Below are 25,163 nucleotides of genomic sequence, written 5' to 3'. Positions count from 1 at the left end.
AAACCATTATAAGTAAAAACAGATAAACAACAAGGACCTACTCTATAGCACAGTGAACTAACTATATGCAGTATCTTGTGATAACCTATAGTGGAAAAGAATCTGAAAAAGAATAAATATATATTCAGTGATTTTATATATAGAGAGGGAGAATATATATATATATTCAGTGACAAATATATGTATATATAACTAGATCACTTTGCCATAGACAGAAACTGACACAAACTGTAAATCAGCTCTACTTCAATAAAAAATAATTTAAAAATAACAAATTCATTACACGATAACATACTGTATTTTTCACACAAAATTTTTTTCTCCCAAAACAATGATTTAATGAGGAGACTAGCCATGGTTTTTTGTTTTTTCAAATCTCTTTAATGACTGGCTTAGTAGGAGAGTCAGCTTTTTGTATCTGCTCCTGCATTCAATCCATGGTGCTATCACCTTCTAGAAAACGCCACTGAATCAGACCAAAAAAGGGCAAACGGTCTTAGTGTTTTAAGATAGTACTGATCTCATACATCTCCTGAAGGCGTCTCAAGGACTCTGAGTATCACTGAATTGCAGCATTTCTCCTTTCTGCTCAGATTGCAGCTTCCTTAACTGAACCTCTGGGCTTATCCTGCGGTTAATTATTCTCCATGCACTGGTGGTTAGTAATTTTAGAAGGCAGCTATGCTTACCACCACACCACCAATGCTGCTGGTTAGTAATTTTGAAAGGAACAGCCACCCAACTATGCCAGTTCTGCCAGCAAACGACTGTTGGTGATTGTTTTCCTGGTTAATTTCATTATGGCACCTAGGGGATGATAAGCTCCTAGTGGAAGGTCGGGGACTCAGAAAAAAAGCTTGTCATAAACACAGCTTAACTTTTCCCATTTGTTCTCAGAGCTCAAGACTTCCTGAAGGATGTGCCAATGTTTCTCTGCATTTCTTCAATTTAGGGGTAGAACCTAAAATTTTCCATGTGTATATTTAACAGTCATGTATTCCATTTCCTCTAAAATCCTATTTTTGACTTGGTGGAAAATCATACATCTTGGGGTTAAGAAAATTCAAAATTTTTTTAAAAATTTCAAACGTATTTTGAAAAATAACAATGGAAGAGCTTCAAGGTCACTTTCTGGTTAGAGTGGGGATAGTGTTTCTGCTGGCCAAGAGCCGGGCTGACCTCATTCAGTGTATTTATTTCTGCAATACCGTGAAGAGTCCAAGCCTCAGAAGCTTAAACTTGTATGTTAAAAATTGTGTGCTAACAGAATTCTTGTTTAGTTGAAATAACTTTTCTGTCCACTCTGATTTAGAAATACATTATCAGAATTTTGGGTTGATTTTCAGCTCTCAGAGGTACTTGCAATTTTGCTTTTATTTATTTATTTATTTTGCTTTTTAGGGCCCCAGCTGTGGCATATGGAGGTTCCCAGGCGAGGGGTCGAACTGGAGCTACAGTTGCCAGCCTACATCACAGCCACAGCGATGCCAGATCTGAGCAATGTCTGCCACCTACACCACAGCCCACAGCAACACCGGATCCCCCCCTGAGCGAGGCCAGGAGTTGAACCCGCAACCTCATGGTTCCCAGTCAGATTCATTTCCGCTGTGCCACGTTGGGAACGCCACAATTTTGCTTTTAATTCCCCCTCCTCCCTCTGCCCCAGGGAGTGTTAGATGGCAAAGGACTGTCACTCAAGGGGAGCCCTGCCTTAAGTGTCAACCTATGTGTCCTCTGATGTTTAAGTGGTTTCCTTCCTCACTAGGAAAGAACTGCAGATTCTATCCCCCATGCATATAACCCAGGAATTGAAACACCTTCTTTTTTTTACTGAAGTATCCTTGATTTACAATGTTGTGTTAGTTTCAAGTGTACACCCAAAGTGATTCAGATACATATATATTCTTTTCCATTATAGGTTATTATAAAATACTGATTATAGTTCTGTTATACAGCAGGTCTTTATTGGTTATCTATTTTATATATACTGGTATGACTATATTCTCAGTGATAGAAGCTTGAATATTCCTAAGAAGGTATTTTTTTAAAAAAAGGCACAGAAAGCTAATCACCCAGTGCCTTTGGCAGAAAGTGTGCATTTTTCTTCCAGTTCCATTCTCCAAGTCCCAAGAAGTTGAGCTTCACGGGCTACCTCACCCAGGTTCCCTTGACCTCTGGGCAAGGGTTAAAATCAGGAGCACCCGCAAGAGATCAGAGAGCGGGGGAGAGGAGTCTGTGTATTCCTTCCTCCCCTGGCTTTGGGCCTGGAGTGGTAACAGCTTCACCCAATTGCTAGTCCCTAGGGTGCTTCACCAGCTCTTGTTGGTTCCCTTGACCCTGGCCATGCCTCTGCAAAGCGCCTCTTCATTAACTGCTGCTCAGCTAATCCTTAGACTGGCCTTCCTGCCAGCTTCTAGAGACACAATAAAATTCTATTCCAAACAGATACAGAGCAAACTTTCAAGTTTATTAATATAGGTTACATACAGCATTTAAAAAGAACATAAAAACAGTGACATAGTATCTTATAAGCATATATTGATAACACAGTAATGATAGTTTTTATTAAGTCAGAGGTATTGTAACACAAACAGAATGAATAAACAATGACAGTGTATCTCCACTAAATTGGATAAAATGAATATAGCAACTAACTTAATAAAAACAATGTTAGCCTCTACTTATCATACATACTTTTTTTTTTCCTTTTTCAGCTGCACTCATGGCATGTGCAAGTTCCCCAGGCCAGGGGTTGTATCTGAGCTGCAGCTGCAGAACGCCAGATCCATAACCCACTGCACTGGGCCAAGGATCAAACCTTCACTGGAGACAACACTGGATCCTTAACCCACTGTACTGCAACAGGAACCCCAAAACATACTTTTACGTAAATTATTCCATGGCATTTGGAGACAGTTTGCTCTTTTAAATAGATAAACACTTGCCTCACAACTTTCTACTCTTTTTGTTTAAAATGCCAACATTTTCTCATAAGGAAAAAAAAAGATACATTTCAACCTAATTTTCAAATTATTTTATCAAATACATGAGGATATTCTGTACTTGGTACTCATCACAGGGTTAAAACATGCTTTTTGGGGGGGAGGCGGCTACACCTGGCATGTGGAAGTTCCCAGGCCAGAGACTGAACCCCTTGCCAAAGCAGTGACCCAAGCCACAGCAATGACAATGTTGGATCCTTAACCACGAGGCTACCAGGGAACTCCAAAAAATGCTTTGAAAATCATCTCATTAACTCCTAAGAAGAGTGAATGGAAAATAGAGACTAATTTCCCAAGATTTCAAAGTCAATTCCATTTTCTTCTGTCATGTCTAATCCAACCGATATAATGATTCTTTTTTAAAAAATCTAATTTGAGGAATTTACTGAACAAAACTTTTGTAAATAAATAAATAGTGGCCAATTAAGACATACCACAGAACTTATTTTCAAAAATGCACTTCCTGTACTGTATATTGTATTCATCTCAAGTTATAACCACAAGAAGCAGTAACCCAAATGTTCAACGTTCTTCACCTGTCAGGCTTGATTATGTGGCACTTACTTGGTGACATCCGGCCAAAAACACTTCTTCACATAATGATGTGTTTCTTTTGCACATATCACACCCTATGTCTCTGTCTCTTTTTTCTTTAGAGCAGGTTTCAGTCTTACTCAACTGTATTCACCCTGCACCCATCAGGGCACCCAGAGTACATGGTGAGTGTCTGAGAATGGTACTGGCAGCAAAACTGCTGGAGGTGAACGTGCCTTCTCTCTCCATTCTAAAAATGGGCAGAGAGGTCTATTCATCATCTCTTCTTCTTCTTCTTTTTTTTTTTTTTAGGGCTGCACCCATGGCATATGGAGGTTCCCAGGTACAGGGCTGAATCAGAGCTATGGTCTCCAGCCTACAGCACAGCCAAAGCAACACAGGATCCTTAACCCACTGATAGAGGCCAGAGATCAAATCTGCGTCCTCATGGATGCGTCAGATTCATTTCCATTCATTGACGAAACTCCTCATCTTCTCTTCTGAGAGCACATGCTACTGGGCCAACTTCTAATGAACACGCTAAGTTCAAAGCCAACCCTTGAGGGGATCCCAGCAGGAGACGGCAAACATGGCGATCCTGATCCCTCTGCTCTGTGGCCAATCCATGTCTGAACCGGCCCTGTCATGTAGTTACTGTTTGGAGTCCACCCTCCAGGGGCAAGTTGCTGTGAAAGCCCACCTGACATCACTGGTGGGCCCTCTGTTTGTTCTTCGCTTACACATCAGGGGTGTCAAAGAGCAAAAATGCTACCTGTGTCATCTTTCATCTGTTTTAATAATTTTAAGAATTCAACCTTTGCTATGGTTAAAATGAAAAACTGCAGGACTCTTTCGACACACAGATAGTACAAAATCTCATCCTTTAATAATTTAAATATTGCTCTCGAACAACTCAAAATACACTTATTTGCAAAAGCCATACAAGTCCAAACAGTAGAATTCTTCACTGCGGATGAACTTCTTTAGATGCTCAGGGCTAACCTCCACCAACCTAAGCTTTACATATTAAATCAGAGAAGCAGAGTAGATTTCCATTATCTCTGGTTAAAAAAAAAAAAAAAAAGAGGGCTTCAAAGCGCCTATTCTATACAGCACTAGAAATGATGCAAGTGTGTTGTATGTGCCTGTGTATGTACACTCATCTATAATAAGTCACCGAGCAATATTCTCTTGGAATAAAATTGTTTTCTATTCCTATTATTTTTTCTCCTGTAACCCACAAATATCTATGCTTCACAGCTCTCATAAGAAGACATGCAAATCGTACTTCTGTTGTTTTAGATGGGAAATACTTTTTTGGCAGGGACTTCATAGAATCCTCAGGTTATTTGCTTTTTGAACCTTTTCTTGTTAGCTCACTGTCAGGCCCTTTCCCTAAGTTAACAGCTTTTTGTATATGCTGCTGTTCAGGTTACTAGAGCAAGTGTCCATTTTACTTGCCATCAACTGACCACTGCTATTATAACTGCTGGGATCCGAACTTTCTTTGCAGCATAAGATACTGTAGAGGTACCTCTGGCACTCAGAGGAGGCATAATAGTAAATCAGGGGGTCAATGCAACAGCTTATGCTGCTGACACAGACACACAGGAGGTAGGCAAAGTAGGCAGCCTCTGTCATCGAATTGTGGGAAAGGAACGCATAATGGAGAATCAGAAGGACGTTTGTAGGTCCAAAGCAGAGGATGAAGATGCAGAAAACTGCAGCCGACAAGAACAAGGCCCGGGATTTCTTGCTCTGGTTGGCCACCGTGGAAGAGCTTAGACATCGGATGATGGACACGTAACAGACGGTGGAAATGATCAAGGGCACAAAAAAGAAGACGGCAGAGAAGGCGGAGAAGTAATATGCGTAGTAGCCTTCGAGCAGCGTTTGGTTGAGCACATCATGGCAGGTGGTGACGTTGAGCCCGGGGACGAGGGTGGTCTGCTCCTTGAGGAGCAGAGGCACCACCCCCGCGATGGCCATGGCCCAGATGGCCAGACAGGTGAAGGAAGCCCTCCCCAGCGTACGCCAGGAGAGCGACTGGATGGGGTACACCACGGCCAGAAACCGGTCAATGCTGATGACCGTCATGAGCATGATGGAGGCATACATGTTACCGTAGAAGGCGGCAGTGACGAAGCGACACATGGCAGACCCGAAGGTCCAGTCGCTTCCGGAAAAATAGTAGCTGATCTTGAATGGAAGCACGGACACAAAGAGCACGTCGGCCGTGGCCAGGTGCAGCATGTACACCACGGCTGGCTTCTTGATCTTCATCTTCAGGACAAACACGATGATGGCCATGACGTTTAGAGGAAGGCTTACGAGAAACACACCAGTGTAGACGGAGGGGATGAAGACAGTCAACCAGGTGCTGGTCAGATATCCCGAGGCTGCCTGTGAGATGAACACAGGAGGTGATCTGGGAAGACCGCTTCTATTGTTGGCACTTAATCGCACATCCACGTCCGGAAATGCACTTTCATCGTTTTGGTCCTCAACGTCCTTCAGGGGGATCGGTTCAAAGTCATCGGTGTATTTCCGGAGAAAAAATGACCGGAGCTCCACAGTAGCATTGATTGTTTCGGACTCTGAAAAATGAAATTAAAACAAAAAAGAATGAAAAAGGTGAACGAGACAGGGTAAGAGTACACTTTACTTTCACTTGTTGTTGTCTTACCAGGAGCAGGGGTGGCAAAGAGAAGGTGCCACACAGGTGGATTACAGACTTTATCAGGGAATTGAACAACTCAAGGTGGCATGTGACATGCTGTTCTGGCTCAAGTGAATGCTCTTCAAACTCTGCTCCTCCAAGAGACGAGGTGAATGACACACTTTCAGAGACCCGCCCTGCAGACGTCAGGAAAAGCTGAATACGTGATAGGAGGGCAAAAAGCTGTGACTTCTCCTCCACTGGCCACTGTCTATATCAACAAATCACTCACAGGCCATGTGACCTCTTTTTCATCCATATGCTTCCATGTATACGTTTTCTCCATTTAGTCTGTGGCCATCCTCTTGAAACCCATCCTTCCAGTGGAAAAATTCAGGTAGAAAGTTGAGGGGACTTCTTAAAGGGAATGGAGCGAGAGGTAAATTCCGTAGGACCCAGGGCACCCATTTCCACGACCATTATCTGTGTGACATTAGCTTTGCTTTTCCAACTTGAGTTTGTTTACACAGCAGAGCTGCAGGTTCCAACCACAGCCTATGTGGGTTCAAACTACAGTCCCTCGGGCTATCTTCTAATATAACCACAAGGTACCTGCTGCTTCAGTCATCTTCCTGTCTCCATCCTTAGCAGGTCAGTGGGGCAGATGTCTGAGGCCGGTGGCCTTTCTCAGCCCAGTTGCAAATTGCTATGTGAACTGAGGCAGATGCCGGGCCAACCAGGCTCTTTTGAGTAGCAACCAGAAGTTAAAATAAAGGCTCCGGGAGTTCCCATCGTAGGCTCAGTGGAAATGAATCTAACTAGTATCCCTGAGGACACAGGTTCAATCCCTGGCCTCGCTCAGTGGGTTAAAGAACTGGTGTTACCATGGGCTATGTTGTAGGGTGCAGATGTTGCCATGAGCTGTGGTGTAGGTCACAGATGCAGCTCAGGTTTGGGGTTGCTGTGGCTCTTGCGCAGGCCGGCAGCTATAGCTCCGATTCGACCCCTAGCCTGGGAACCTACATATGCTGCAGGTGTGGCCCCAAAAGACAAAAAATTAAAATAAAATAAAATAAAATAATAAAATAAAGGCTCAGTAGTTGCAAACTTCATTCTTTTTTTTTTTTTTTTTTTTCTTTTTAGGGCTGCACCTGTGGCATATGGAAGTTCCCAGACTAGGGGGTCAAATCAGACCTGCAGCTGCCGGCCCTCCCCACAGCCACAGCAACACTGGATCTGAGCTACATCTGCAACCTATACTGCAGCTTGCAGCAATGCCAGATCCTTAACCCACTGAGCGAGGCCAGGGATCAAACCTGCACCCCCACTATGTTCTTCACCTGCTGAGCCACAATGGGAACTGCAAACTTCCTTCATTTATCAACCTCCTCCACCCAAAACATCCATTTGAAATGTTCATCACGGAAGCACAACACTTAGCTACTGGAATTCAACCAGCTTTTCCTTTCTAGGAGGCCTGCTAATGTTCTGTCATTGAGGAGTCTAGGACGAAGAGCCTTGGTTGGATGCTGGGAAGCTGAGGAGTGGGGACAGAAACCACAGGGGGAAAAGGCTGAGATTTCTATCACTAGGGGTGTTTATCACAAAAGCTGGACACACAGGTCCCTCCAAAGGGATGGTAGAGGAATGAAAACTGGCTGGAAATTGGGAAAATATAGTGGATTTTCAAGCTTTTGATTTTATTGTTCAGTAGTGGAAACTTCCTGCAAACAAAAACTTACCCTGAGCGGCATCAGGCACTAAAAGGGATAGTTCTGCTCCTAAAAGGTCCTACCCGTCCCAGCCCTCCCCTAGACAAAAATGACAAACTCTAGGTCGCTTTTGTCTCCCAAACCAATGACCTGAAGGCAGTTAGGTTCACAGGGTGGTGTTGGGAAGGGGAGGGAAGGATCTGGAAAGAAAGGATGGCAACCAATGAGTTTCTTGTCTTCAGTGGCTTTTAGCTTGAGGGAAGGCCAAAGTCAGTGCCGCAGAAGATGGCTGGAACTCAGGTAGAAAACCCACAGTCTCTGTGACCTGAAGGACTAGAAGGCAGAGTTCAGGGCAACCACAGTCACTGGAAAGTGAGGAGAGAATCCCAGAAAAGAAAAAGTCAGAGAGGGAGAGAGAGCACTGAATTCCAGCACTCTGTCTGCCCCAGGCTCTGGCGGACTCTGGAACCTGCGCACTTAGTGAAGATGCAAAATAATGCTGTTGCAGTTAAAAGGACGGAAGTGATATCTGAGCTTCTTGCTCAAGAGGGAGAGTTTGCAGTTTGAGTCCATTCAAATTAACTGCTTGCTACAGCAAAAACACCAAAATTCTTTGGAGAAATAAAACAAGATTTGGGGTCTTTACAGTAGGATAATGTCCAGCATACCATTCAAAATCATTCCATGGGAGTTCCCATCATGGCTTAGCAGTTAACGAACCTGACTAGCATCCATGAGGATGCAGGTTCGATCCTCACTCAGTGGGTTAAGGATCAGGCGTTGCCCGTGAGCTGTGGTGGCTCGGATCCCAGATGGCTGTGGCTGTGGTGTAGTCTGGCAGCTACAGCTCTGATTCAGTCCCTAGCCTGGGAACCTCCCTATGCCATGGGTGCGGCCCTAAAAAGACAAAAAAAAATTTTTTTTTAAATTATTCCATATAAAAAGAATCAGGAAAGTGTGACCCAGTCTCAAGAAAAAAGGACAATTAATGGAAACCCGGCCCAAGATGACCTAGATGTTGGAATTAGCAGATCAAGATTTTAAACGATGTGCTGCAACTTGCTCAGTGCAGTGAAGAAAAATATTTCAATGAAATGGGGTGAAAAAAATAGACAATAGCAGTGAAACCAACCAACGGAAATTCTACAACTAGGAAATAAATATAACAAATTGGCATTTATTTGCACAATGAAGAGCAAAGCTAGAGTAACACCAACTGAGAGATGGTAGGACAGGGCCTGCTGGTGAAAAGCTTGAGGTCATGTGACCTCGGCAAGGGCACAAGTCAGTCCCCCAGGGTGAAGGGGTGGCCTGGCAGCTCTGTCACAGGGTAAGAACCAACATCTGCAGGGATGAGCCTCTGAGCACATGCAAATGTCTAGACTGTTCCCCCAGGATAAGAAACTCTTCCTATTTCATATTTGAGTCTCTAGTACCGTACCCTGCATCTGGTAGGTGGTCCTTAAGTTTTTTTTTTTTTTTTTTTTTTGGCCACACCTGTGGCATGGGGAAGTTCCCAGGCCAGAGACTGAACCCTTGTCACAGTAGTGACAATGCCAGATCCTTAGCCTGCTGAGCCTTCAGGGAACTCCTACTCAGTGCCATCTTGATCCAGTCACATCTTGCCATCTTGATCCATCAACACTATAGGCTAAAGAGAAATAGAGAAGAGAGTAATGGACCCTGGTACAAGGTCATGGTGAATGTGTGTGGGAGCCGGAAGAAAAGAATGAATGGGTTCTGGCATTTTAAGACCACAGAGATATGTGCCCTCCAAAATGCTGACCCACAGGAAACTTAAAATAACAAGACTCTCCACTGCAGCTTTGGGAATCTGGCCAGATTCAGAACTCCTGACACACATGGAGGGGAGAAAGGTGGGTGTGACGCCCGTGTGTGCACACACACGTGAGCATTAGGATGCGATCGGGGCAGTGACACTACTTGAATTTGCAGATAACTGAATACTCACAACGAAGCTCTTAGATGCTTTCACGTGGTCTGAAAACAAAACATTAGGCTTGGCTCTGTATCAAGTACTTTGGGATTAAGTATTTGTTTTCAAAAATTTCTTCCTTGGGCCGCATGGTATTTGTGACAGAAACACTATGCCCACTGGAACATGACATTTTTATGGGCTGGAGACCAGGAAGAATGCATAATCCCTTAATGAAACATCACTGCCTAAGGTGTCACCTTTTCTTGCCACCACAGGTTTGATTTTGGCTCTTATGGAATTAAAGAATGTCAGCACATTTTGCTTGATCGATTAAATATATACAAAGAAAAAACAAAACCAATTCCAGGTGACTAGATATATCCAACTAGCTCAGGCCCCTTAGGCTGAAATTTGAGTTTGGGCATCGTGGTTTTCCTTCAGTTCTGGCACAACTCATAGGTCAAGGAGAAAGTGCCTGTCAGCATATGAAAAGCCGTGGTAACCCATCTATGTTTTTTTGTTAAGTTACGGTTAAGAAACCAAAAGGAAAACTAGCTCAAGTCCTAAAACTGGTTCTCATACTTCTTGCTAAGTTTCACTTAATACAGGTTTCTCTCAAAGGCTCTAGAAGTAGTTTCGTTATTGAATACAGCATATTGCTAATGAGCTGAAAGGTGGACTCACCATCTCTGGAGATTTTTAAAAAATTACTAATTCAGGAGCTCCTGCTGCGGAGCAATAGGACCAGCTGCGTCTCTGTAGCACCTGGATGCAGGTTCAATCTCCTGCCCAGCACAGGGGGTTAAAGGATGTGTCATTGCCACAGCTGCAGTGGAGGTTTACAAATGCGGCTTAGATCCGATCCCTGGCCTGGGAACTCCTTATGCTGAGGGGTGGCCACAATTAATCAATCATCAATCAATCAGACAAGTACTTTTTCTTTCTTTTTTTAAAAAAATTTATTTATTGGCCACATCAGTGACATATGGAAGTTCCTGGGCCAGAGATCCTACCTGAGCCACAGCAGCAATCCAGGCCACTGCAGGGACAACACGGGGTCCTTAACCCTCTGTACCATAAGAGACCCCCACACCGTACTTTTTCTGACTTTGATGAGATCTGTCCTGGAAGCAGAGAGGTGACCAGATATTCCTTCAAGGTCCCACTGCAATCCTGGGATTTACCCCATGTCAACCTCCCACAGCTTGTCAGTCCAGGTTCTGACTCAGAGCTCTGGCCACAGGGCTCACGCTTTTTAGGAATTAACACACCAGAAGTCTCAGGACCTTGCCTCTATCCACATACTGAGCAGGATGGCTGCGCCCTGCACGTCTCCACAAATGAATCAACACCATCGAAACGTGATGATCATTGTACAACTATAACTGTAATTGAGTAATTAAAAAATGCTATATATTAAAAAAAAAAAAAAACCCACCATCAACACTATAGGCTAAAGAGAAATAGAGAAGAGAGTAATGGAAAAATAATGGAAACATTTTAGGTCCAACAAGTGGAAAACAGCGACATTCCTGAGATACTCGAAGGCCGAAATGCAAATGCACATCATGAAAAGAACTGCTCCCCGGAGTTCCCATGGTGACTCAGAGGAAACGAATCTGACTAGCATCCAGGAGGACGCAGGTTCGATCCCTGGGCTCGCTCAGTGGGTTAAGGATCCGGCATTGCAGTGTAGGCGGCAGATGCGGCTTGGATCTGGCCTTGCTGTGGCTTGGTGTAGGCTGGCAGCTGTAGCTCTGATTTGACCCCGAGCCTGGGAACCTCCATATGCCGCGAGTGCGGCCCTGAAAAGCACAAAAAAGAGCTGCTCCTTAAAGACATGGTGGAGTTCAGAACTGGAGGAAACACACAAACATAAGCCCTAAATGTCTTCAAAGAACATTAGGGTCAGGTCAGAAAGACTCTGAGTCAATCCAAAGGGGCTCACCATTGGCCAAAGATCATTAAAAGAAGAATGAAGGAAATAAATGGAAGAAATACTGGCAACATATCATATATGTCAGGGTCCACATATTCATAATGATGTTCCAAGGAAAATAAAACCTTTTTTTTGTCAGCTTTGGAAGAAATGAGAGGATCCCGTCTGAAAACTTGTAAAGAAAGGCAAGACTTGAGCATTTATCTTGCCTTTTCTCTATATATAATATTTCAGGGAAACCAGTCAATAATGGCAAGTTTTCCTTTATAAAAGGATTCCGGTTCTCAAATACAGAAACAATAACTGATTTAGAAATGCATCTTCAAAAATTTTTTCTTTTTCTCTTTTGACGGCCACACCTCCCAGTGGCATATGGAAGCATATGGAAGCTAGGGGGTGGCATATGGAAGCTCCTGGGCTAGGGGGGAATTGAAGCAGCAGCTGCAAGCCTACACCACAGCCACAGCCATGCCAGATCCTTAACCCACAGAGCAAGGCCAGGGATCCAACCCACATCCTCACAGAGACAATGTCAGATTCTTAACCCCCTGAGTCACAACAGAAAAGCCCTAAGAAACACATCTTGCAGCTCTTCATGAAATAATGGATTTGGTCCAATGATCATCAGTGGTCACTAAAACCATCAGGTGAAAGGGCAGGTGATGGGAAACTTTCCAAGGGCTGGATCAAGCTGACACCTGAGTCCACTGAGTAACCTGAAGACCTCCAAAAGAGAGACAATTTTGAAGTTCTTGCTGTGGCGCAATGAGTTAAGGATCCAGCACTGGCACAGCTGTGGTGTACGTCGATTCCTGGTGGGAACTTCACGCCACGGGTTCAGCAGAAAAAGAAAAAAAGAGAGAGACGCAATGCCAGATCCTTAATCCACTGAGCGAGGCCAGGGATGGAAGTTGCGTCCTCACGGATGCTAGTCAGATTCATTTCTGCTGAGCCATGATGGGAACTCTAATAGAATTCATTTGAATATCAACCTCTCCAGGGCTTTTCTGGAATACGGAGGTGTTAGTGTATCAAGAAACAACATTTCTTAAGCACCTACTATGTGCCAGGTACTTCACTTACCTCATGAAACTCTAAACATTTTTTTTTTTTGTCTTTTTGCCATTTCTGCGGCCGCTCCCGCAGCATATGGAGGTTCCCAGGCTAGGGGTCTAATTGGAGCTGTTGCCGGCCTACACCACAGCCACAGCAACTCTGGATCTGAGCTGCATCTGCTACCTGCACCACAGCTCACAGCAACGCTGGATCCTTAACCCACTGAGCAAGGCCAGGGATCGAACCTCATGGTTCCTAGTCAGATTCATTAACCACTGAGCCAAGACAGGAACTCCAAAACATTTTTATGATAAGCATGATAACCCCCATTTTACGGACAACATGAAGACACAGAGAGGCTAAGTAACTGATCTTTTTTTTTTTTTTTTTTTGATCTTTGTCTTTTTAGGGTCACATCGTGGCATATGGAGTTTCCCAGGTTAGGGGTCACATTGGAGCTACAGCTGCTGGCCTACGTCAGAGCCACAGCAACACTCCATCCGAGCCCCGTCTGTGACCTACACCACAGCTCATGGCAACGCTGGATCCTTAACCCACTGAGCAAGGCCAGGGATCGAACCCGAAACCTCATGGTTCCTAGTTGGATTTGTTTCCTCTGTGCCACGATGGGAACTCCTAAGGAACCAGTCTAAAGCCACGCAGCTAGAAAGTGGAGGAGCCAGGCTCTGAACCCAGATCAGCCTGGCTCTAAAGCTCATTCCCTTTGAACCATATCACATGATCCCATCTCTAAAAGTAGTGGATTCAGGACCTAAAAGAGTACTGTTTTTGTCCTCTTGGCATTTCACCAGAGGACTCTGTTCCCCCTTTTAAATCAGCAGGTAGTACACGGCCATGGGAATGTCTAACTTCTGTTGATGACTTGCATAGCTGTGGCTTGGGAATCAAGAGTCCTACTGACCCCGGTGACACACCAGCCACATGCCAACAACCCAGTCATCGCAAACAGGACAGACAGATACAGTAGAGAGACATTCAAGGACCAAACAGAGAAACTGGTTTTTAAAATATTTTTCTAGTTGAGGCAGATGCAAGAGCAAGTGAGTGAACAAAAACCTCTGCTGAGGAAAAGCCAGACTTAAAAGTAGAATAAGGTCAATGGTGACTACAGACCTAAGTCGCCTGTATCTGATGCTGTTCCTTCTCCGATCCCACTTCCTGGAGAAGGGACTAGCAGGGAGCAGAGGAAAGCAAATCCGTTGTAGCTCAGCATGTTAAGAACCCGACATGGTGTCTGTGGGTTTTTTGATCCCTGGTCTCACTCAGTGGGTTAAAGATCCGGCCTTGCCATGAGCTGGGGTGTAGGTCGCAGATGCAGTTCAGATCCCAAGTGGCTGTGGCTGTGGCTGGCAGCTGTGACTCTGTTTCGACCCCTAGCCTGGGAACTTCCATATGCTGCAGGTACAGCCATAAAAAGAAAAAAGGAAAAATAGAGCAAATCTTGGGGGGAGCTGAAAGGGGGGCAGTTAACAGAAGTAAAGACCACCAGAAAATGTAAACGAGCTGGCACTAAGAAGAGTGTGGGGCCGCTCCTGAAGGTCAGATCTGACATGTGGAGTCAGGACCCTGGCAGGCCTCGCTGGGCAGGACTCCAATGCCCCGACCTTCCCCATTCTTCCAGGCCCATTCTCCACCCAAAGGGATGGGCCCTGAGCCCAGTGTCCCGGGAACACTGTTCTCGACTCCCCCAGACGACAAGCTGAAAGGAAACTAATTTGCAGAAAAGGATGTTTATAATCAGCAATTCCTCCTGGAACCAAGCTGTCTCCAATCCCAAGCCTGCCCACGTCCTACAGCAGTTTGGAAGCCTGAACTTAAACAAATGAGGTTGCAGACAGAAACCATCATAGACAGTGCTTTCTGGAAAGCAGAATTCTTCTCGTAAAGCCAAATAAGGTCTTCAGTTCTGCTGACGAGGGAACAATGCATTGCACCTGCTGCACTAGGTTTTACAGGACGGTGGAGACACGACAGTGGTTATGAAATCAAGTTACAGGACTGTAGCAAGCATCTAAAAAGACAGAATAGAGTAGAAAATGTTGGGGGGCATAGCATGTGGTAAAGGAGGGTCCTGGTTGGAAAAGCTTTGGTTTACATACACTATACACGGGGACTGTCCAGGAAAATTTACTGCACACACACGCAGCTACAGTGTCATCATGTAAAGTGGATTTCTTACAGTTTTTACTGCTGGTTAGCAAAAAAGAAAATACTGGAAAACACTTATTTGCAATCCCACAATGCCTGACTTCTAATCCACCGTAGGCTTGAACATACAAACACATGACATCTTTTCCTAAAGTTAAACAAATGTGTTTTGAAGTGCAAATGACAGATTAGTCCTCGGATTTCCAGCAGTGGATTCTTTCAACCTTTTGAAGAGCAAAACATCACTGGATACCCAGGGGTGGAGTAAAAGGAGGCATAACTTCATGGGTTTTTCCAGGTACCCTCACAAGGTCAATGAGGGAGAAGGGTTTGGGGGAACTTTAGCCCTGAGAGAGAGGTGGGGCTATATATCTTGGCACTTTTAAGCATCTGCATGAGAGGGTGCCAGGCAGAATGTGGTCAAGTGCCAGTTCCACTTCTAATTGCACCTGTGACTTAACTATTCTGGGCCTCAGTTTCCTGTAGTACAGGGGTGACATCTACCCAAAGGGTGGTTACTAGGAATAAATAAGCTAGTGTAAGAATCATACCTAGGCAGAGTGTTGGCTGTTGCAGGTTCTTCATATAAGGTGGCCAGAGGGAGTGGTGGGGGGACAAAAGTCAGAGGAAGCCTAGCTCCTTGGAGGTAGAACTAGAGGGTGGGGGCTGGATGACATATAGGTAATGTAATAGGGGATGTGACAAGGGAGGTTGGACAAGGCTGGGGACCCATCCTGCAAGGGAAGCGGCACCTCCGTCTATGCCGAGGAATTGGGCTTGACGCTATCAGGAGGAAGGCAGTATATGGCATCTCCCATCCAAGCCACCATCAGCTGTTCTGGTGCCTTTTCAACTGCCAGATCCTTAAAGAATTGATGAATATCAACCTCAGGATGCTGGTGCTCTTTGATGAAGGCAAGTCTTCTCACTTGAATTGCCTGGACAAAAGAATGTCAACTGACTAATAAACTTACAAATTTCTCAAGTAGCCGCCGAAGGAACATCTGTTCTAGACTCTACAGGGATAAATGGACGTTTATAACCTTAGCCTGGAAGACAACATACCCACAAAGTGACAATGCAGGAAATGCCCAAACGAGTGGGGACAAAAAATCCAAGAGGGTTTTGGGAAAGCTGAAACTGGTGGGCAGGGCCACTTCTGGAAGTGCTTCCTAAAGCTGGGGTTGCCCAGCTCCTCCCATCACATAGACCCAGTTACGCCAGATGTTGTTTAGAATTGCTGGTGCACAGTGACAATAAAGAAGACAGCTATCTGTGGTTGACTTTACTAGTGATTTAAAACTCTCCAAGAAAAGGCCCTATCTCTTTTTTGCACCCAGAGCCCCCTTCTCCATTTGAAATTTGGGTACCTCATCTCTGAGACTTAGTTTCTGAATAGGCAAAAGGAGAGAAACATTTGAGAGGGTGAAATGAGAGAATGTGAAGTGAAAATGCCTCCGGGCCCAGAGTTTGACACAGAATATGACACTTAACACACACACATGTTCCTTTTCTTCTCTGTTCCTCCCAAAGTGGTCCCAGAATCTAGCAAAGACAAAGCAGCCAGTGTTACTCAGCTATCTTTTGGTCAATACCAACCCTGTGTATCTTAGCATGCCCCGTCAATGGTGATGAGAAAGTAAGACGTGGTATCGACATCAGCTTGGGAATTCCTGTCGTGGCTCAGTACGAACGAAACTGACTAGCACCCATGAGGACACAGGTTCAATCCCTGGCCTTGCTCAGTGGATTAAGGATCCAGCATTGCTGTGAGCTATGGTGTAGGCTGCAGACGCCACTTGGATCTGGCATTGCTGTGACTGGGGTGTAGGCCAGTGGCTGCAGCTCTGATTGAACCCCTAGCCTGGGAACGTCCATGTGCCGCAGGTGTGGCACTAAAAAGCAAAAAACAAAACAAAAAACCAAGAGTTCCCGTCGTGGCGCAGCGGAAACAAATCCGACTAGGTTTGATCCCTGGCCTTGCTCAGTGGGTTAAGGATCCGGCATTGCTGTGAGCTGTAGTGTAGTTCACAGGTGCAGCTCGGATCCCAAGTTGCTGTGGCTGTGGTGTAGGCCAGCAGCTGTAGCTCCGATTCGACCCCAGCCTGGGAACCTCCATATGCCATGGGTGCGGCCCTAAAAAGACAAAAAAAAACCAAAAAAACACCCCCCCCCAAAATCTATCAGCTTTACTTCACTAACTGAGGCCAAAAATCTTTGGAGGGGGGACTGTAAGGAAAGGTACCCCAGTGGATGCAGCATGGGTGTAAACCTCTTTTCTACCTCACCATCCAAATCTCAAACAAAAACATATGTTCTTAAGAGCTTGTCCCACAATAAAACCACAAAGTGATCTCTGACATCGGTGTCGCCATACAGTTTTTTAGAAGTTCCCTATTAACCCAAACACCCCAAGAGGTAATGCCATAAGCAGCTCAGAAGCTGCTGCAAAATTTCCGGCTCTTATGTGGGGAATCTTAATTTTCCCCAAAGCATCACCTCCAAATTCACCCTGAGCAAAAGTGGAGAGCAGAGAAAATGCTGTCTCATGTCACCTCCACCACCACGTGCCTATATTCCTTCCAGTGTAAAGTCAATACAGAGTACACAATCTTCCAGAGGTAATAAGAAAAACAGCTAAAATTTGTTTCTATGTGACAAAAAGGGGTGGGGGCCTGATGGCTTACAAAGTATGACGGCTCTAAAGAAATAAATATTTACTCTCACTTTCTAAGGTCTTTACAAGCTAAAAACAACTCATTTGCCCTGCTTTTTCAGAGGAAAGAGGTTGGACAATACCTTTATTTTTCAAATAGTCTAATACTTTTAAAAAAATACTACACTATTAGTAATAAATGTATTCTGGGTGAGCAACCTCCTTCTGGCAGCAGATCAGAAACGGAAATGCTATAATCCCACAGTGTCTGAAGGAGCTGAGTTCTGAGGAGGGGGATCTTTTTCTACAACTCACTTGGAAAACTGGGTTCTAGGTATCAAACTCTCCCAACCACCATCACCATCCCCGTGGCTATCCTGTTATCACCCAATATCCCCACCCCATTAGCACCTCCTGCACACAAAGCCATGGCCAGGATCAGCTGGTACTGATATTCTACTCAATGGGCCAAGGAACTAAGCTCTCCTCTACACCGCTTTGCTCGCCACCCCTTTGCTCGCCGCTACTTTCCTCGCCGGCAAAATGTGCCAGAAGAACAATTCCAACAGAACAAAACTTCAGCGGGATTGGTTCTCTACCTCATCTTGAAAACTCCCAAACCTTGATTGGTAGAGCAAACTGCAATCCCTTCTTTTTGGGGTGGTTCGGAGAGAAACATGCCACACGGTGACAACAAATGCAATGAAGGGCCTCAGGCTTCGCCAACAAAATTCGACCCGCTCCTCGTCCATATTCAATACCCTGTCGCAGGCCGGCCGCATCCTCCAAGACCCAACAAAAAAGGGGTATCCGCTGAGACTGCTGGGGGTGGGGGAGTGGGGTGGGACAGGCACTCCACCTGGGCTGTGAGTGGGGGAGATCTGATCTCAGTCCAAAGGTCTGTCCGGCTCCTGGAGGACGCTGTGACCGAAGGTATGGTCTGGGGCGCCCGCTGAGTCCGAACAGCATCCCACCTCCTCCCGCCCGCCCCATTCCCGCGGAGGCCCGGGCTGCGGGACCCGGGGTGGCCAAGGACGGAATGCCGGGGGCAGTGCTCACCTGGCTTGAGGCCTCGGGTGCGGGCCGACAGCAGGGGGCCGCACAGACTGAGCCCCGCGGCGACGAGCAGCAGCCACCGCGGCCCCATTGTCCCGAGGCTCGGCGCGCTCCGCGCGGTGCTGCTCCCAAAGACTGGCCCCGCCGCCCGAAGGCTCGGGCTGCACGCTCTGTCCCTCCTGGCGCGGGGTCCGGCGGGCGACCCGGCGGGCAGGCAGAGCTCTCGCCGCCGCTGGGCTGGAGGAGGTGTCTCGGTGACACCCGGCTGCTTCGTGCGTCTGGCGGCGCGGGGCAGAACAACTGGCGCCGGGCAAGGGCGGGGGCGGGGCGCGCGGGCCGCGGGCCGGAAAGGGCGCCCCCCGGCGCTGACTGTGCGCCTCGACGCGGCCACCGCCCGCCTGTCCCTTTGCATTCGCTGGGCCACCCCCAGGTCTCTGCGATCCAGCCGCCACTCTAACGAGGTGGGCCGCCTGCCCCGCGCCGCGGCTGCGGCTACCGCCTCACGACGGAATCCAAACGAGACGCCGTTTCTTTGGCCTTCGCCTTAGACCTGCGAAACTATCAGAAACTCAGAGTGGTGGGGACTTTGAGTCCCTCTCCTCACCTTTCCTGGGAACAAGGACCTTAGCTGGGAACCTCGGACGGGGAATGCGCCCCAGGGCGCCAGCCCCCTCCCTAGGCGGGAAGGAAATTTCCCTGTCCTCCGGCCAAGGACCGCACTTGAGGTTGAGCACTGCGGTGCATTTGGAAATTCGAGGTTCCACTGCAAGTTTGAACGTGACTTGGTTTTTGTCATTTGGGGATAGTGGCTTAACAAGTTAGTGGATTAAAAAATGTAGAGACAAGAGTTGCCCGCTGATGAAAATGGGCTCTTAGCTATGAACAGAATTCTTGACGTTTCTCATTCACTTTATTTCGCCACTTTGATATTTCATCGGCACGCTGACGACGAGTGAAAATGACCATCCGGTAGCTTTTCCTCCCTCGCGCTCCGTCCGGCAGGGCTGCAACTTGTCCCCTTTAATAAGAGCTCCAAGGCGAGCTGCGCGCTGAAACCACCTGTTCAGCCTTTTCCAAGGGGCTTCTGGAAGGCTGGGCATTCCCCGAGGAGCCCAGGCAGTACTCGGACGCCTCCTGCGAAAGGGATACCCGCAGGGTGTTCACGCTTTCCTAGATGCTGTGACCTGAATTTAATAGAGTTTGGCCAAATTCAAGTCACACGGCCGGGGATAGTCGAGCCTCCTGGCTAAGGGCCCCTGGAGGACTGCGCGGCTGAAGCTCCGCGGCGAAAAGCACGCAGAATTATTTTGTTTAGAGAGCGTATCTGGAGAGCGCGTCTTTGAGACCGCAAAGGGAAATGGGTCCCCTCAAGTGACCATTTCTGGGAAAGTTTACCCTCAGCGCCTTCTTCAGATGTCGGAGTGTGTCTACACTCTAGGGCTGATAAACTGCTATTTAGAGTCCCTGGTCAGGTTTCTAAGCCTTTTCAAAAGGGAATTTTGCATGGACAGTGTCATTGGCCAGAGAGAGCCCTGACACTTAAAACCAGTGGAGAAAATACAGCGGTTACCTTCTGCTGCCTTCCTGCATCCTCCCTCCCTATCCGCCTCAGAGCAGAGCCTTGATGTACATATAAGTTGCTCAATAAATGACTGAATAATGCAATTAAATATGCTATTTTAAAAAATCTCCCTATTCAATTCTCCGAGGAAAACATACCCAAGAGGAGATGTGATCATTAAAGCCATGTGTTTCGGAGTTCCCCTCGTGGCTCAGTGGACTAGTGAGTTCCACGAGTACCAGGTTCCATCCCTGGCCTTGTTCAGTGGGTTAAAGGACCTGGTGTTGCAGATGTGGCTCAGATCTGACATCGCCATGGCTGTGGTGTGGGCCAGCGACTACAGCTCCGAGTTGTAGTAATTTCCAATGTGGTGGTCTGTTGGTGACGTGCTGTTTTCTCTACAGCAGTTCCTATAGTATCTGTGCACTCTTTAGAGCGTCTTGAAAAAGAGATCAATCTATTTCAGTCCATGACACCCATACCTTTTTGTGGCCAGTTTTAGAGCAAATAGGTGCAGGTTCCCCAGAGGAGGAAATCTACCTAGCCAGAAATGGCTACCTAACATGTTAATATTCCTTAGAAATAAAATGTCATCATCACGGTGATACTTGAAAGATGATACCGGATCTGGGTTCTTGTTCGCGGCAGTCGGCAGTCGAAGAATGAACTCCACGAACACACAGGCAGCAAGCAAGCAAAGTCTTTCTTAAAGGAAAGCCAGTAGCTCCTAGGGTTACTGGGAGGGCGGGTAAAGAGCCCCCTTTCTCTATTGTCCTATAGGGGCTTTTATTCCTTAAAGGTGGGGAGGGCACCAACATGGGGTCCAGAGGGGTTTTTTTCCTCCCATTGACCTTGCTCAGTTACCCAAATCAGTCCTTGTCCAGTAGGGCCTTAGGGGTGGAAATGTCCCATAAGTCTCATAGTTTCTTTGTCCTTCTCTTCCCGTAAACTGAGTCACAGGGGGTTAGGGATTCATGTCCTTCAGGGCATAGGTACCCTCCCTACAGTAAACAAGGCCTGTGGGGATGTTACTCCCTGGAGCCCTTAAGCCACAAATGTTAATCAGTGGCCATATCAAAAGAATGTATTGGAGCCCAAGTTCCTACACTGACAACCTGAGTCAATATTCAGTCTCAAGAGCATCCTTCATACTGCAGTCACTTGACACTGGTTCCCAGTTTTCATTTTCTCTGTTTGAATTTGTCTGGCACCAATAATGTGAATCATCGCTATCTTCTCATAGTGTTTCTGGTAGATGTTTTAAAACAAATGTGCTATCCGAATGGTGAAAGTTTTAATCCCAAGATCCTAGGAAAATGGGTTAAACCCATGAGATGATCTGCCTGCTTTAGGTATTCCTGTTACCACTCCTCTATGGGAAAGCCTCCAAGGACAACACTTTATCTCAAGAGACTGCCTTGGCAATTTCCTTTTGGAAGCTAAGAGTGGTGATATCAGGCTTCTATGAAATGAATTCAAGTTGAATTCAAATTACATTTGAATGTGATTCTCCAGATTTGGGGCAGACATCTTCACATTTGTTTTCCAGGGATTTTTTTGGCCACTCCTGGTGTGTGTGGAAATTCCAGGGGCCAGGGATAGAACCTGAGCCACTGCAGTGGCAATGCTGTCTCTTTAACCCTCTGCACCACATGGAACCCTTCCACATCTGTTTTTGAAGCCAACAGTAAGTCTGTAATAAGTTAGGCTAACCAACAGGAGTCTTGTTTCCACCTTTCGCTGATATAAACCGGCATTGGTATTTTGGGTTTAAAAGTAATCTTTTATAATGGGTCAACAATGCATTTCCACTCATTATACCATGGACAGAATGGGAGACTATTGTGGTTGGGGTGCTAAGAAAAGGTCAAATTCAGTCATCAGTTAAAAAGAAAACAGCAAAAACCTGTTCAAGTTATATATGGTAAGTCACTATCTGTCACTTCTCATATCTGTTCATTGCCTTTCTGTATAAGCGAGAGTTCTCTGGAGAAACTGAACCAATAGGACATATAGAGACATATGTAAAGAGAGATCTATTATTGGAATTGGCTCATATGGTTATGGAGGCCAAGAAGTCCCATGATCTTGTCTGCAAACTGGTGACCAGGAAAGCAGTGGTGTCATTCACTGAGTCCAAAGGCCTGAGAACCAGGGGACCTGGCAGTGTAGCTCCCAGTGCAAGATGGAAGACCTGAAAACCAGGGCGCTGCTGGTGTAAATCTCAGAGTGTGAGGGCTTGAGAACCAGGAGCTCTGATGTCCCAGGGCAGGAGAAGACAGATGTTCCAGCTCAGGAAGAGAGAGGGAAGGGTTCTGGCTGTGGTACAGTGGGTTGAAGATCTGGTTTTGCCGAAGCTGCTGCTCAGATTCAATCCATGGCTTGGGAACGTCCACATGTCACAGGTGCAGCCAAAACTGGGTCCTCAGTGGATCGAACAATGCTTATCCACACTGGTAAGGGTGAACTTCTATACTCATTGAGCAGATTCAAAACACTTATCCATTCAAGAAATATGCTCGGATATACACAGAAATATCTGTGAGCTGTATAGGCATCCCTTAGCCAGGTCAAACTGACACCCATAATTAATCATAACACTTTCCAAAATATTTCACCTAAGAAATTCTGTATCTATATCTATAAGGAAACAACGGTGAGGCAATCTAGAACATGTGTATGAGCTATTTTATTTGGCAAGAGCTAACTAAACTGAGATAATCGGTAACAGGCCCATTCATGCAAGGGCCAACCTAAAGACATACTGGAACTCCTGAGAGATAGTGGGGTTCTGTCTCCTTCTCTCCCACTGCAGAACACACTGCTGGGATTCCATCTCCTCACCATTTACAAAGCACTGCCTGGCTTTGGACATACAGTAGTGATTGTAATAATCTCTGTCCTTTGGCGCTCACAGGATGACTTAGAGGGCTCCATCTTATCCGGCTCCATCTTATCCTAAGTTCTGATTTCAGTAACAGAGGAAATAGATTTTTTTTTCTTTCAAAAAGCCGATCAGCTACCCAACACTCACCAGACTCTCTGGAAAAAAAAAAAAGACAATTTGACCATAGGCAGTTCTGAGGTTTGCCTCTTGGCATGTTTGAGGAGTACCACAAATCCCTACTTAACCACAGCCCATGTTATAAAAATTACATCATGAGCAGCACCTCTAATTAGTGTCCAACCACACACACATTCACCAACATACACATCATGGTTCTGGTCTTTCAGTGACAAAAGGGAGATGTATGTTAAAAATCAAAATTCAGCAGAGTCAATTTGAAGATCTAATTGGTTTTATTCAAAGATACAGGCATAGGCAGCATCCCATGGAACAACCAGAAGGGTACCCAGATATAGGGGTTTTTATAAGTAGAAGGGTGTCGCAAGAAGATATTAGCAAAAGAAAAGAAAGGATTGTTTCAAGCCAGGTCCTGGTTTTTTGGGGAAAGGAAATTGCAAGATTCTTTATCATGCAGATTAGCTCTGGAGTGCAGATCCGGAAATTTAAGATTGACTGTTTCAAAGGTCACATTTCTGGGAGGGGTTATAGCTGCAATCAAGTCTTGGTTGGTTGTAGGGGGCAGGGAGTGAAAATGAGTCCATTTTGGGCTTGTAATTAAAATTTTTTTTAACATACGTCATGTCAGAGGATGATCTCACTGAGTCGGTCTCTTTTTTCATCACAAACTTGCAGAATATTAAAGGATGCATAGGCTTTCCCTTTCTTGGAGATCACTTTGAGAGTAACTAACTGAGGTCCTTTATTGCCTTATTTTTTTTCTTCTTACAGCTGCACCTGTGGCATATGGAAGTTCCCAGTCCAGGGACTGAATCGGAACTGCAGCTGAGGCCTGTGCCACCGCAACACCACATCAGTTGCATCTGTGACCTACACTGGAGCTGCAGTGCTGGATCCTTAACCCACTGAGCAAGGCCAGGGATCAAACCCACATCCTCACAGAGACTTAACCTCAGGTTCTCAACTGGCTGAGTCACAACAGGAGGTCCCCTTTTTGGCCTTTCCAAGCTCCAGGTGCTAAAACGTGGCATTCGGGGCAACACAGACTCTCTCAACTTTCCAGACTCAAGTCCATGTTTCTAACAGTGGGAACATGATCAAACATACATCAAAATACAGGAGTCAGCTAGGTAAAAATGAAGTTAACATTTCCATTGCTAAGTATTTTAAAAGCAAAACCATTTATGTTTCTTCTTCCGATAAGTACGAAAAGCGATGAGCCCTGGGGAGGAAGCTGCTGAGGGGGAGCAGATAGGCCACCCTCAGGTCTAGCTCTTTGGCGTTGTCTTATACTGAGAAACTGCAGGCACAGGAGAAGCTCAGGGAAGGGAATCGGAAGTTACCCTTGGTAAGGGGTGATCATGTTAGAAAGAGGGCTTGCCAGTGTTGGGGACATGGCTCAGATCGTCAGTGTCGAAAAATGAAAAATGAGACACATGAACACGGGGAGATCTCGACAAGGCTCTTTACTTCTGCAGAAGGGCTTGGGTGCTCCAAAAGTGCATGCGCTCAACAAAGGACCCTCCCCTATTTATCCCTAACACAGGGGATGTACCTGTCCCCTTCCCATGGGTCAGGTCAGGGTGCACATTCTTCCCGGTTGGCTAATGTGAAACAAACTGTTACCGGGAGAAGAGGGAAAGAGGAGCGGGGGTCGAAGGAAGGCGGAAACTGGAGCAAAATGGAGTAACCATGATTTCCTTTGATGGAAAAGACATTATGTTCCTTCCCACACCAGGAAGAGCGCTATTGCCAGAGATCACTTTTTCCAGGGCGTCTTATCTACATGGCCTTTGTTTCCTCTTCTCATCTTCCTGCGAATTGCTTCACCCCCAACCCCCTCCACATCTTTATC

General features: G+C 46.0%; 2 protein-coding genes across 2 annotated transcripts; both read right to left on the bottom strand.

Moving 5' to 3' along the window:
* Positions 1-2,446: 2,446 nt before the first annotated feature.
* Positions 2,447-18,831, bottom strand: F2R (coagulation factor II thrombin receptor). Its single transcript, NM_001244372.2, is given in 2 exon segments — positions 2,447-6,133; positions 18,726-18,831. Coding segments are annotated over 2 exon segments (1,290 nt in total). The 5' UTR covers positions 18,814-18,831; the 3' UTR covers positions 2,447-4,931.
* LOC146405592 (uncharacterized) lies at positions 13,215-19,002 on the bottom strand. The gene is made up of 2 exons (XM_085013903.1): positions 17,043-19,002; positions 13,215-13,370 (listed from the first exon to the last, which is right to left on the bottom strand). The coding sequence occupies exon 1, from the start codon at positions 18,657-18,659 to the stop codon at positions 18,267-18,269; it is 393 nt and encodes a 130-aa protein (XP_084870029.1). The 5' UTR covers positions 18,660-19,002; the 3' UTR covers positions 13,215-13,370; positions 17,043-18,266.
* Positions 19,003-25,163: the final 6,161 nt, after the last annotated feature.

This window comes from Sus scrofa, chromosome 2 (assembly GCF_054392235.1).
Source record: "Sus scrofa isolate SSC_HxYL_T2T_F1_AM1 chromosome 2, Sscrofa_HxYL_maternal_Yorkshire_Landrace_v2.0, whole genome shotgun sequence".
Classification (NCBI taxonomy): Eukaryota; Metazoa; Chordata; class Mammalia; order Artiodactyla; family Suidae; genus Sus; species Sus scrofa.
The sequence above is the reverse complement of the archived record's forward strand: the minus strand, read 5'-3'. Positions and strand labels throughout refer to the sequence as shown.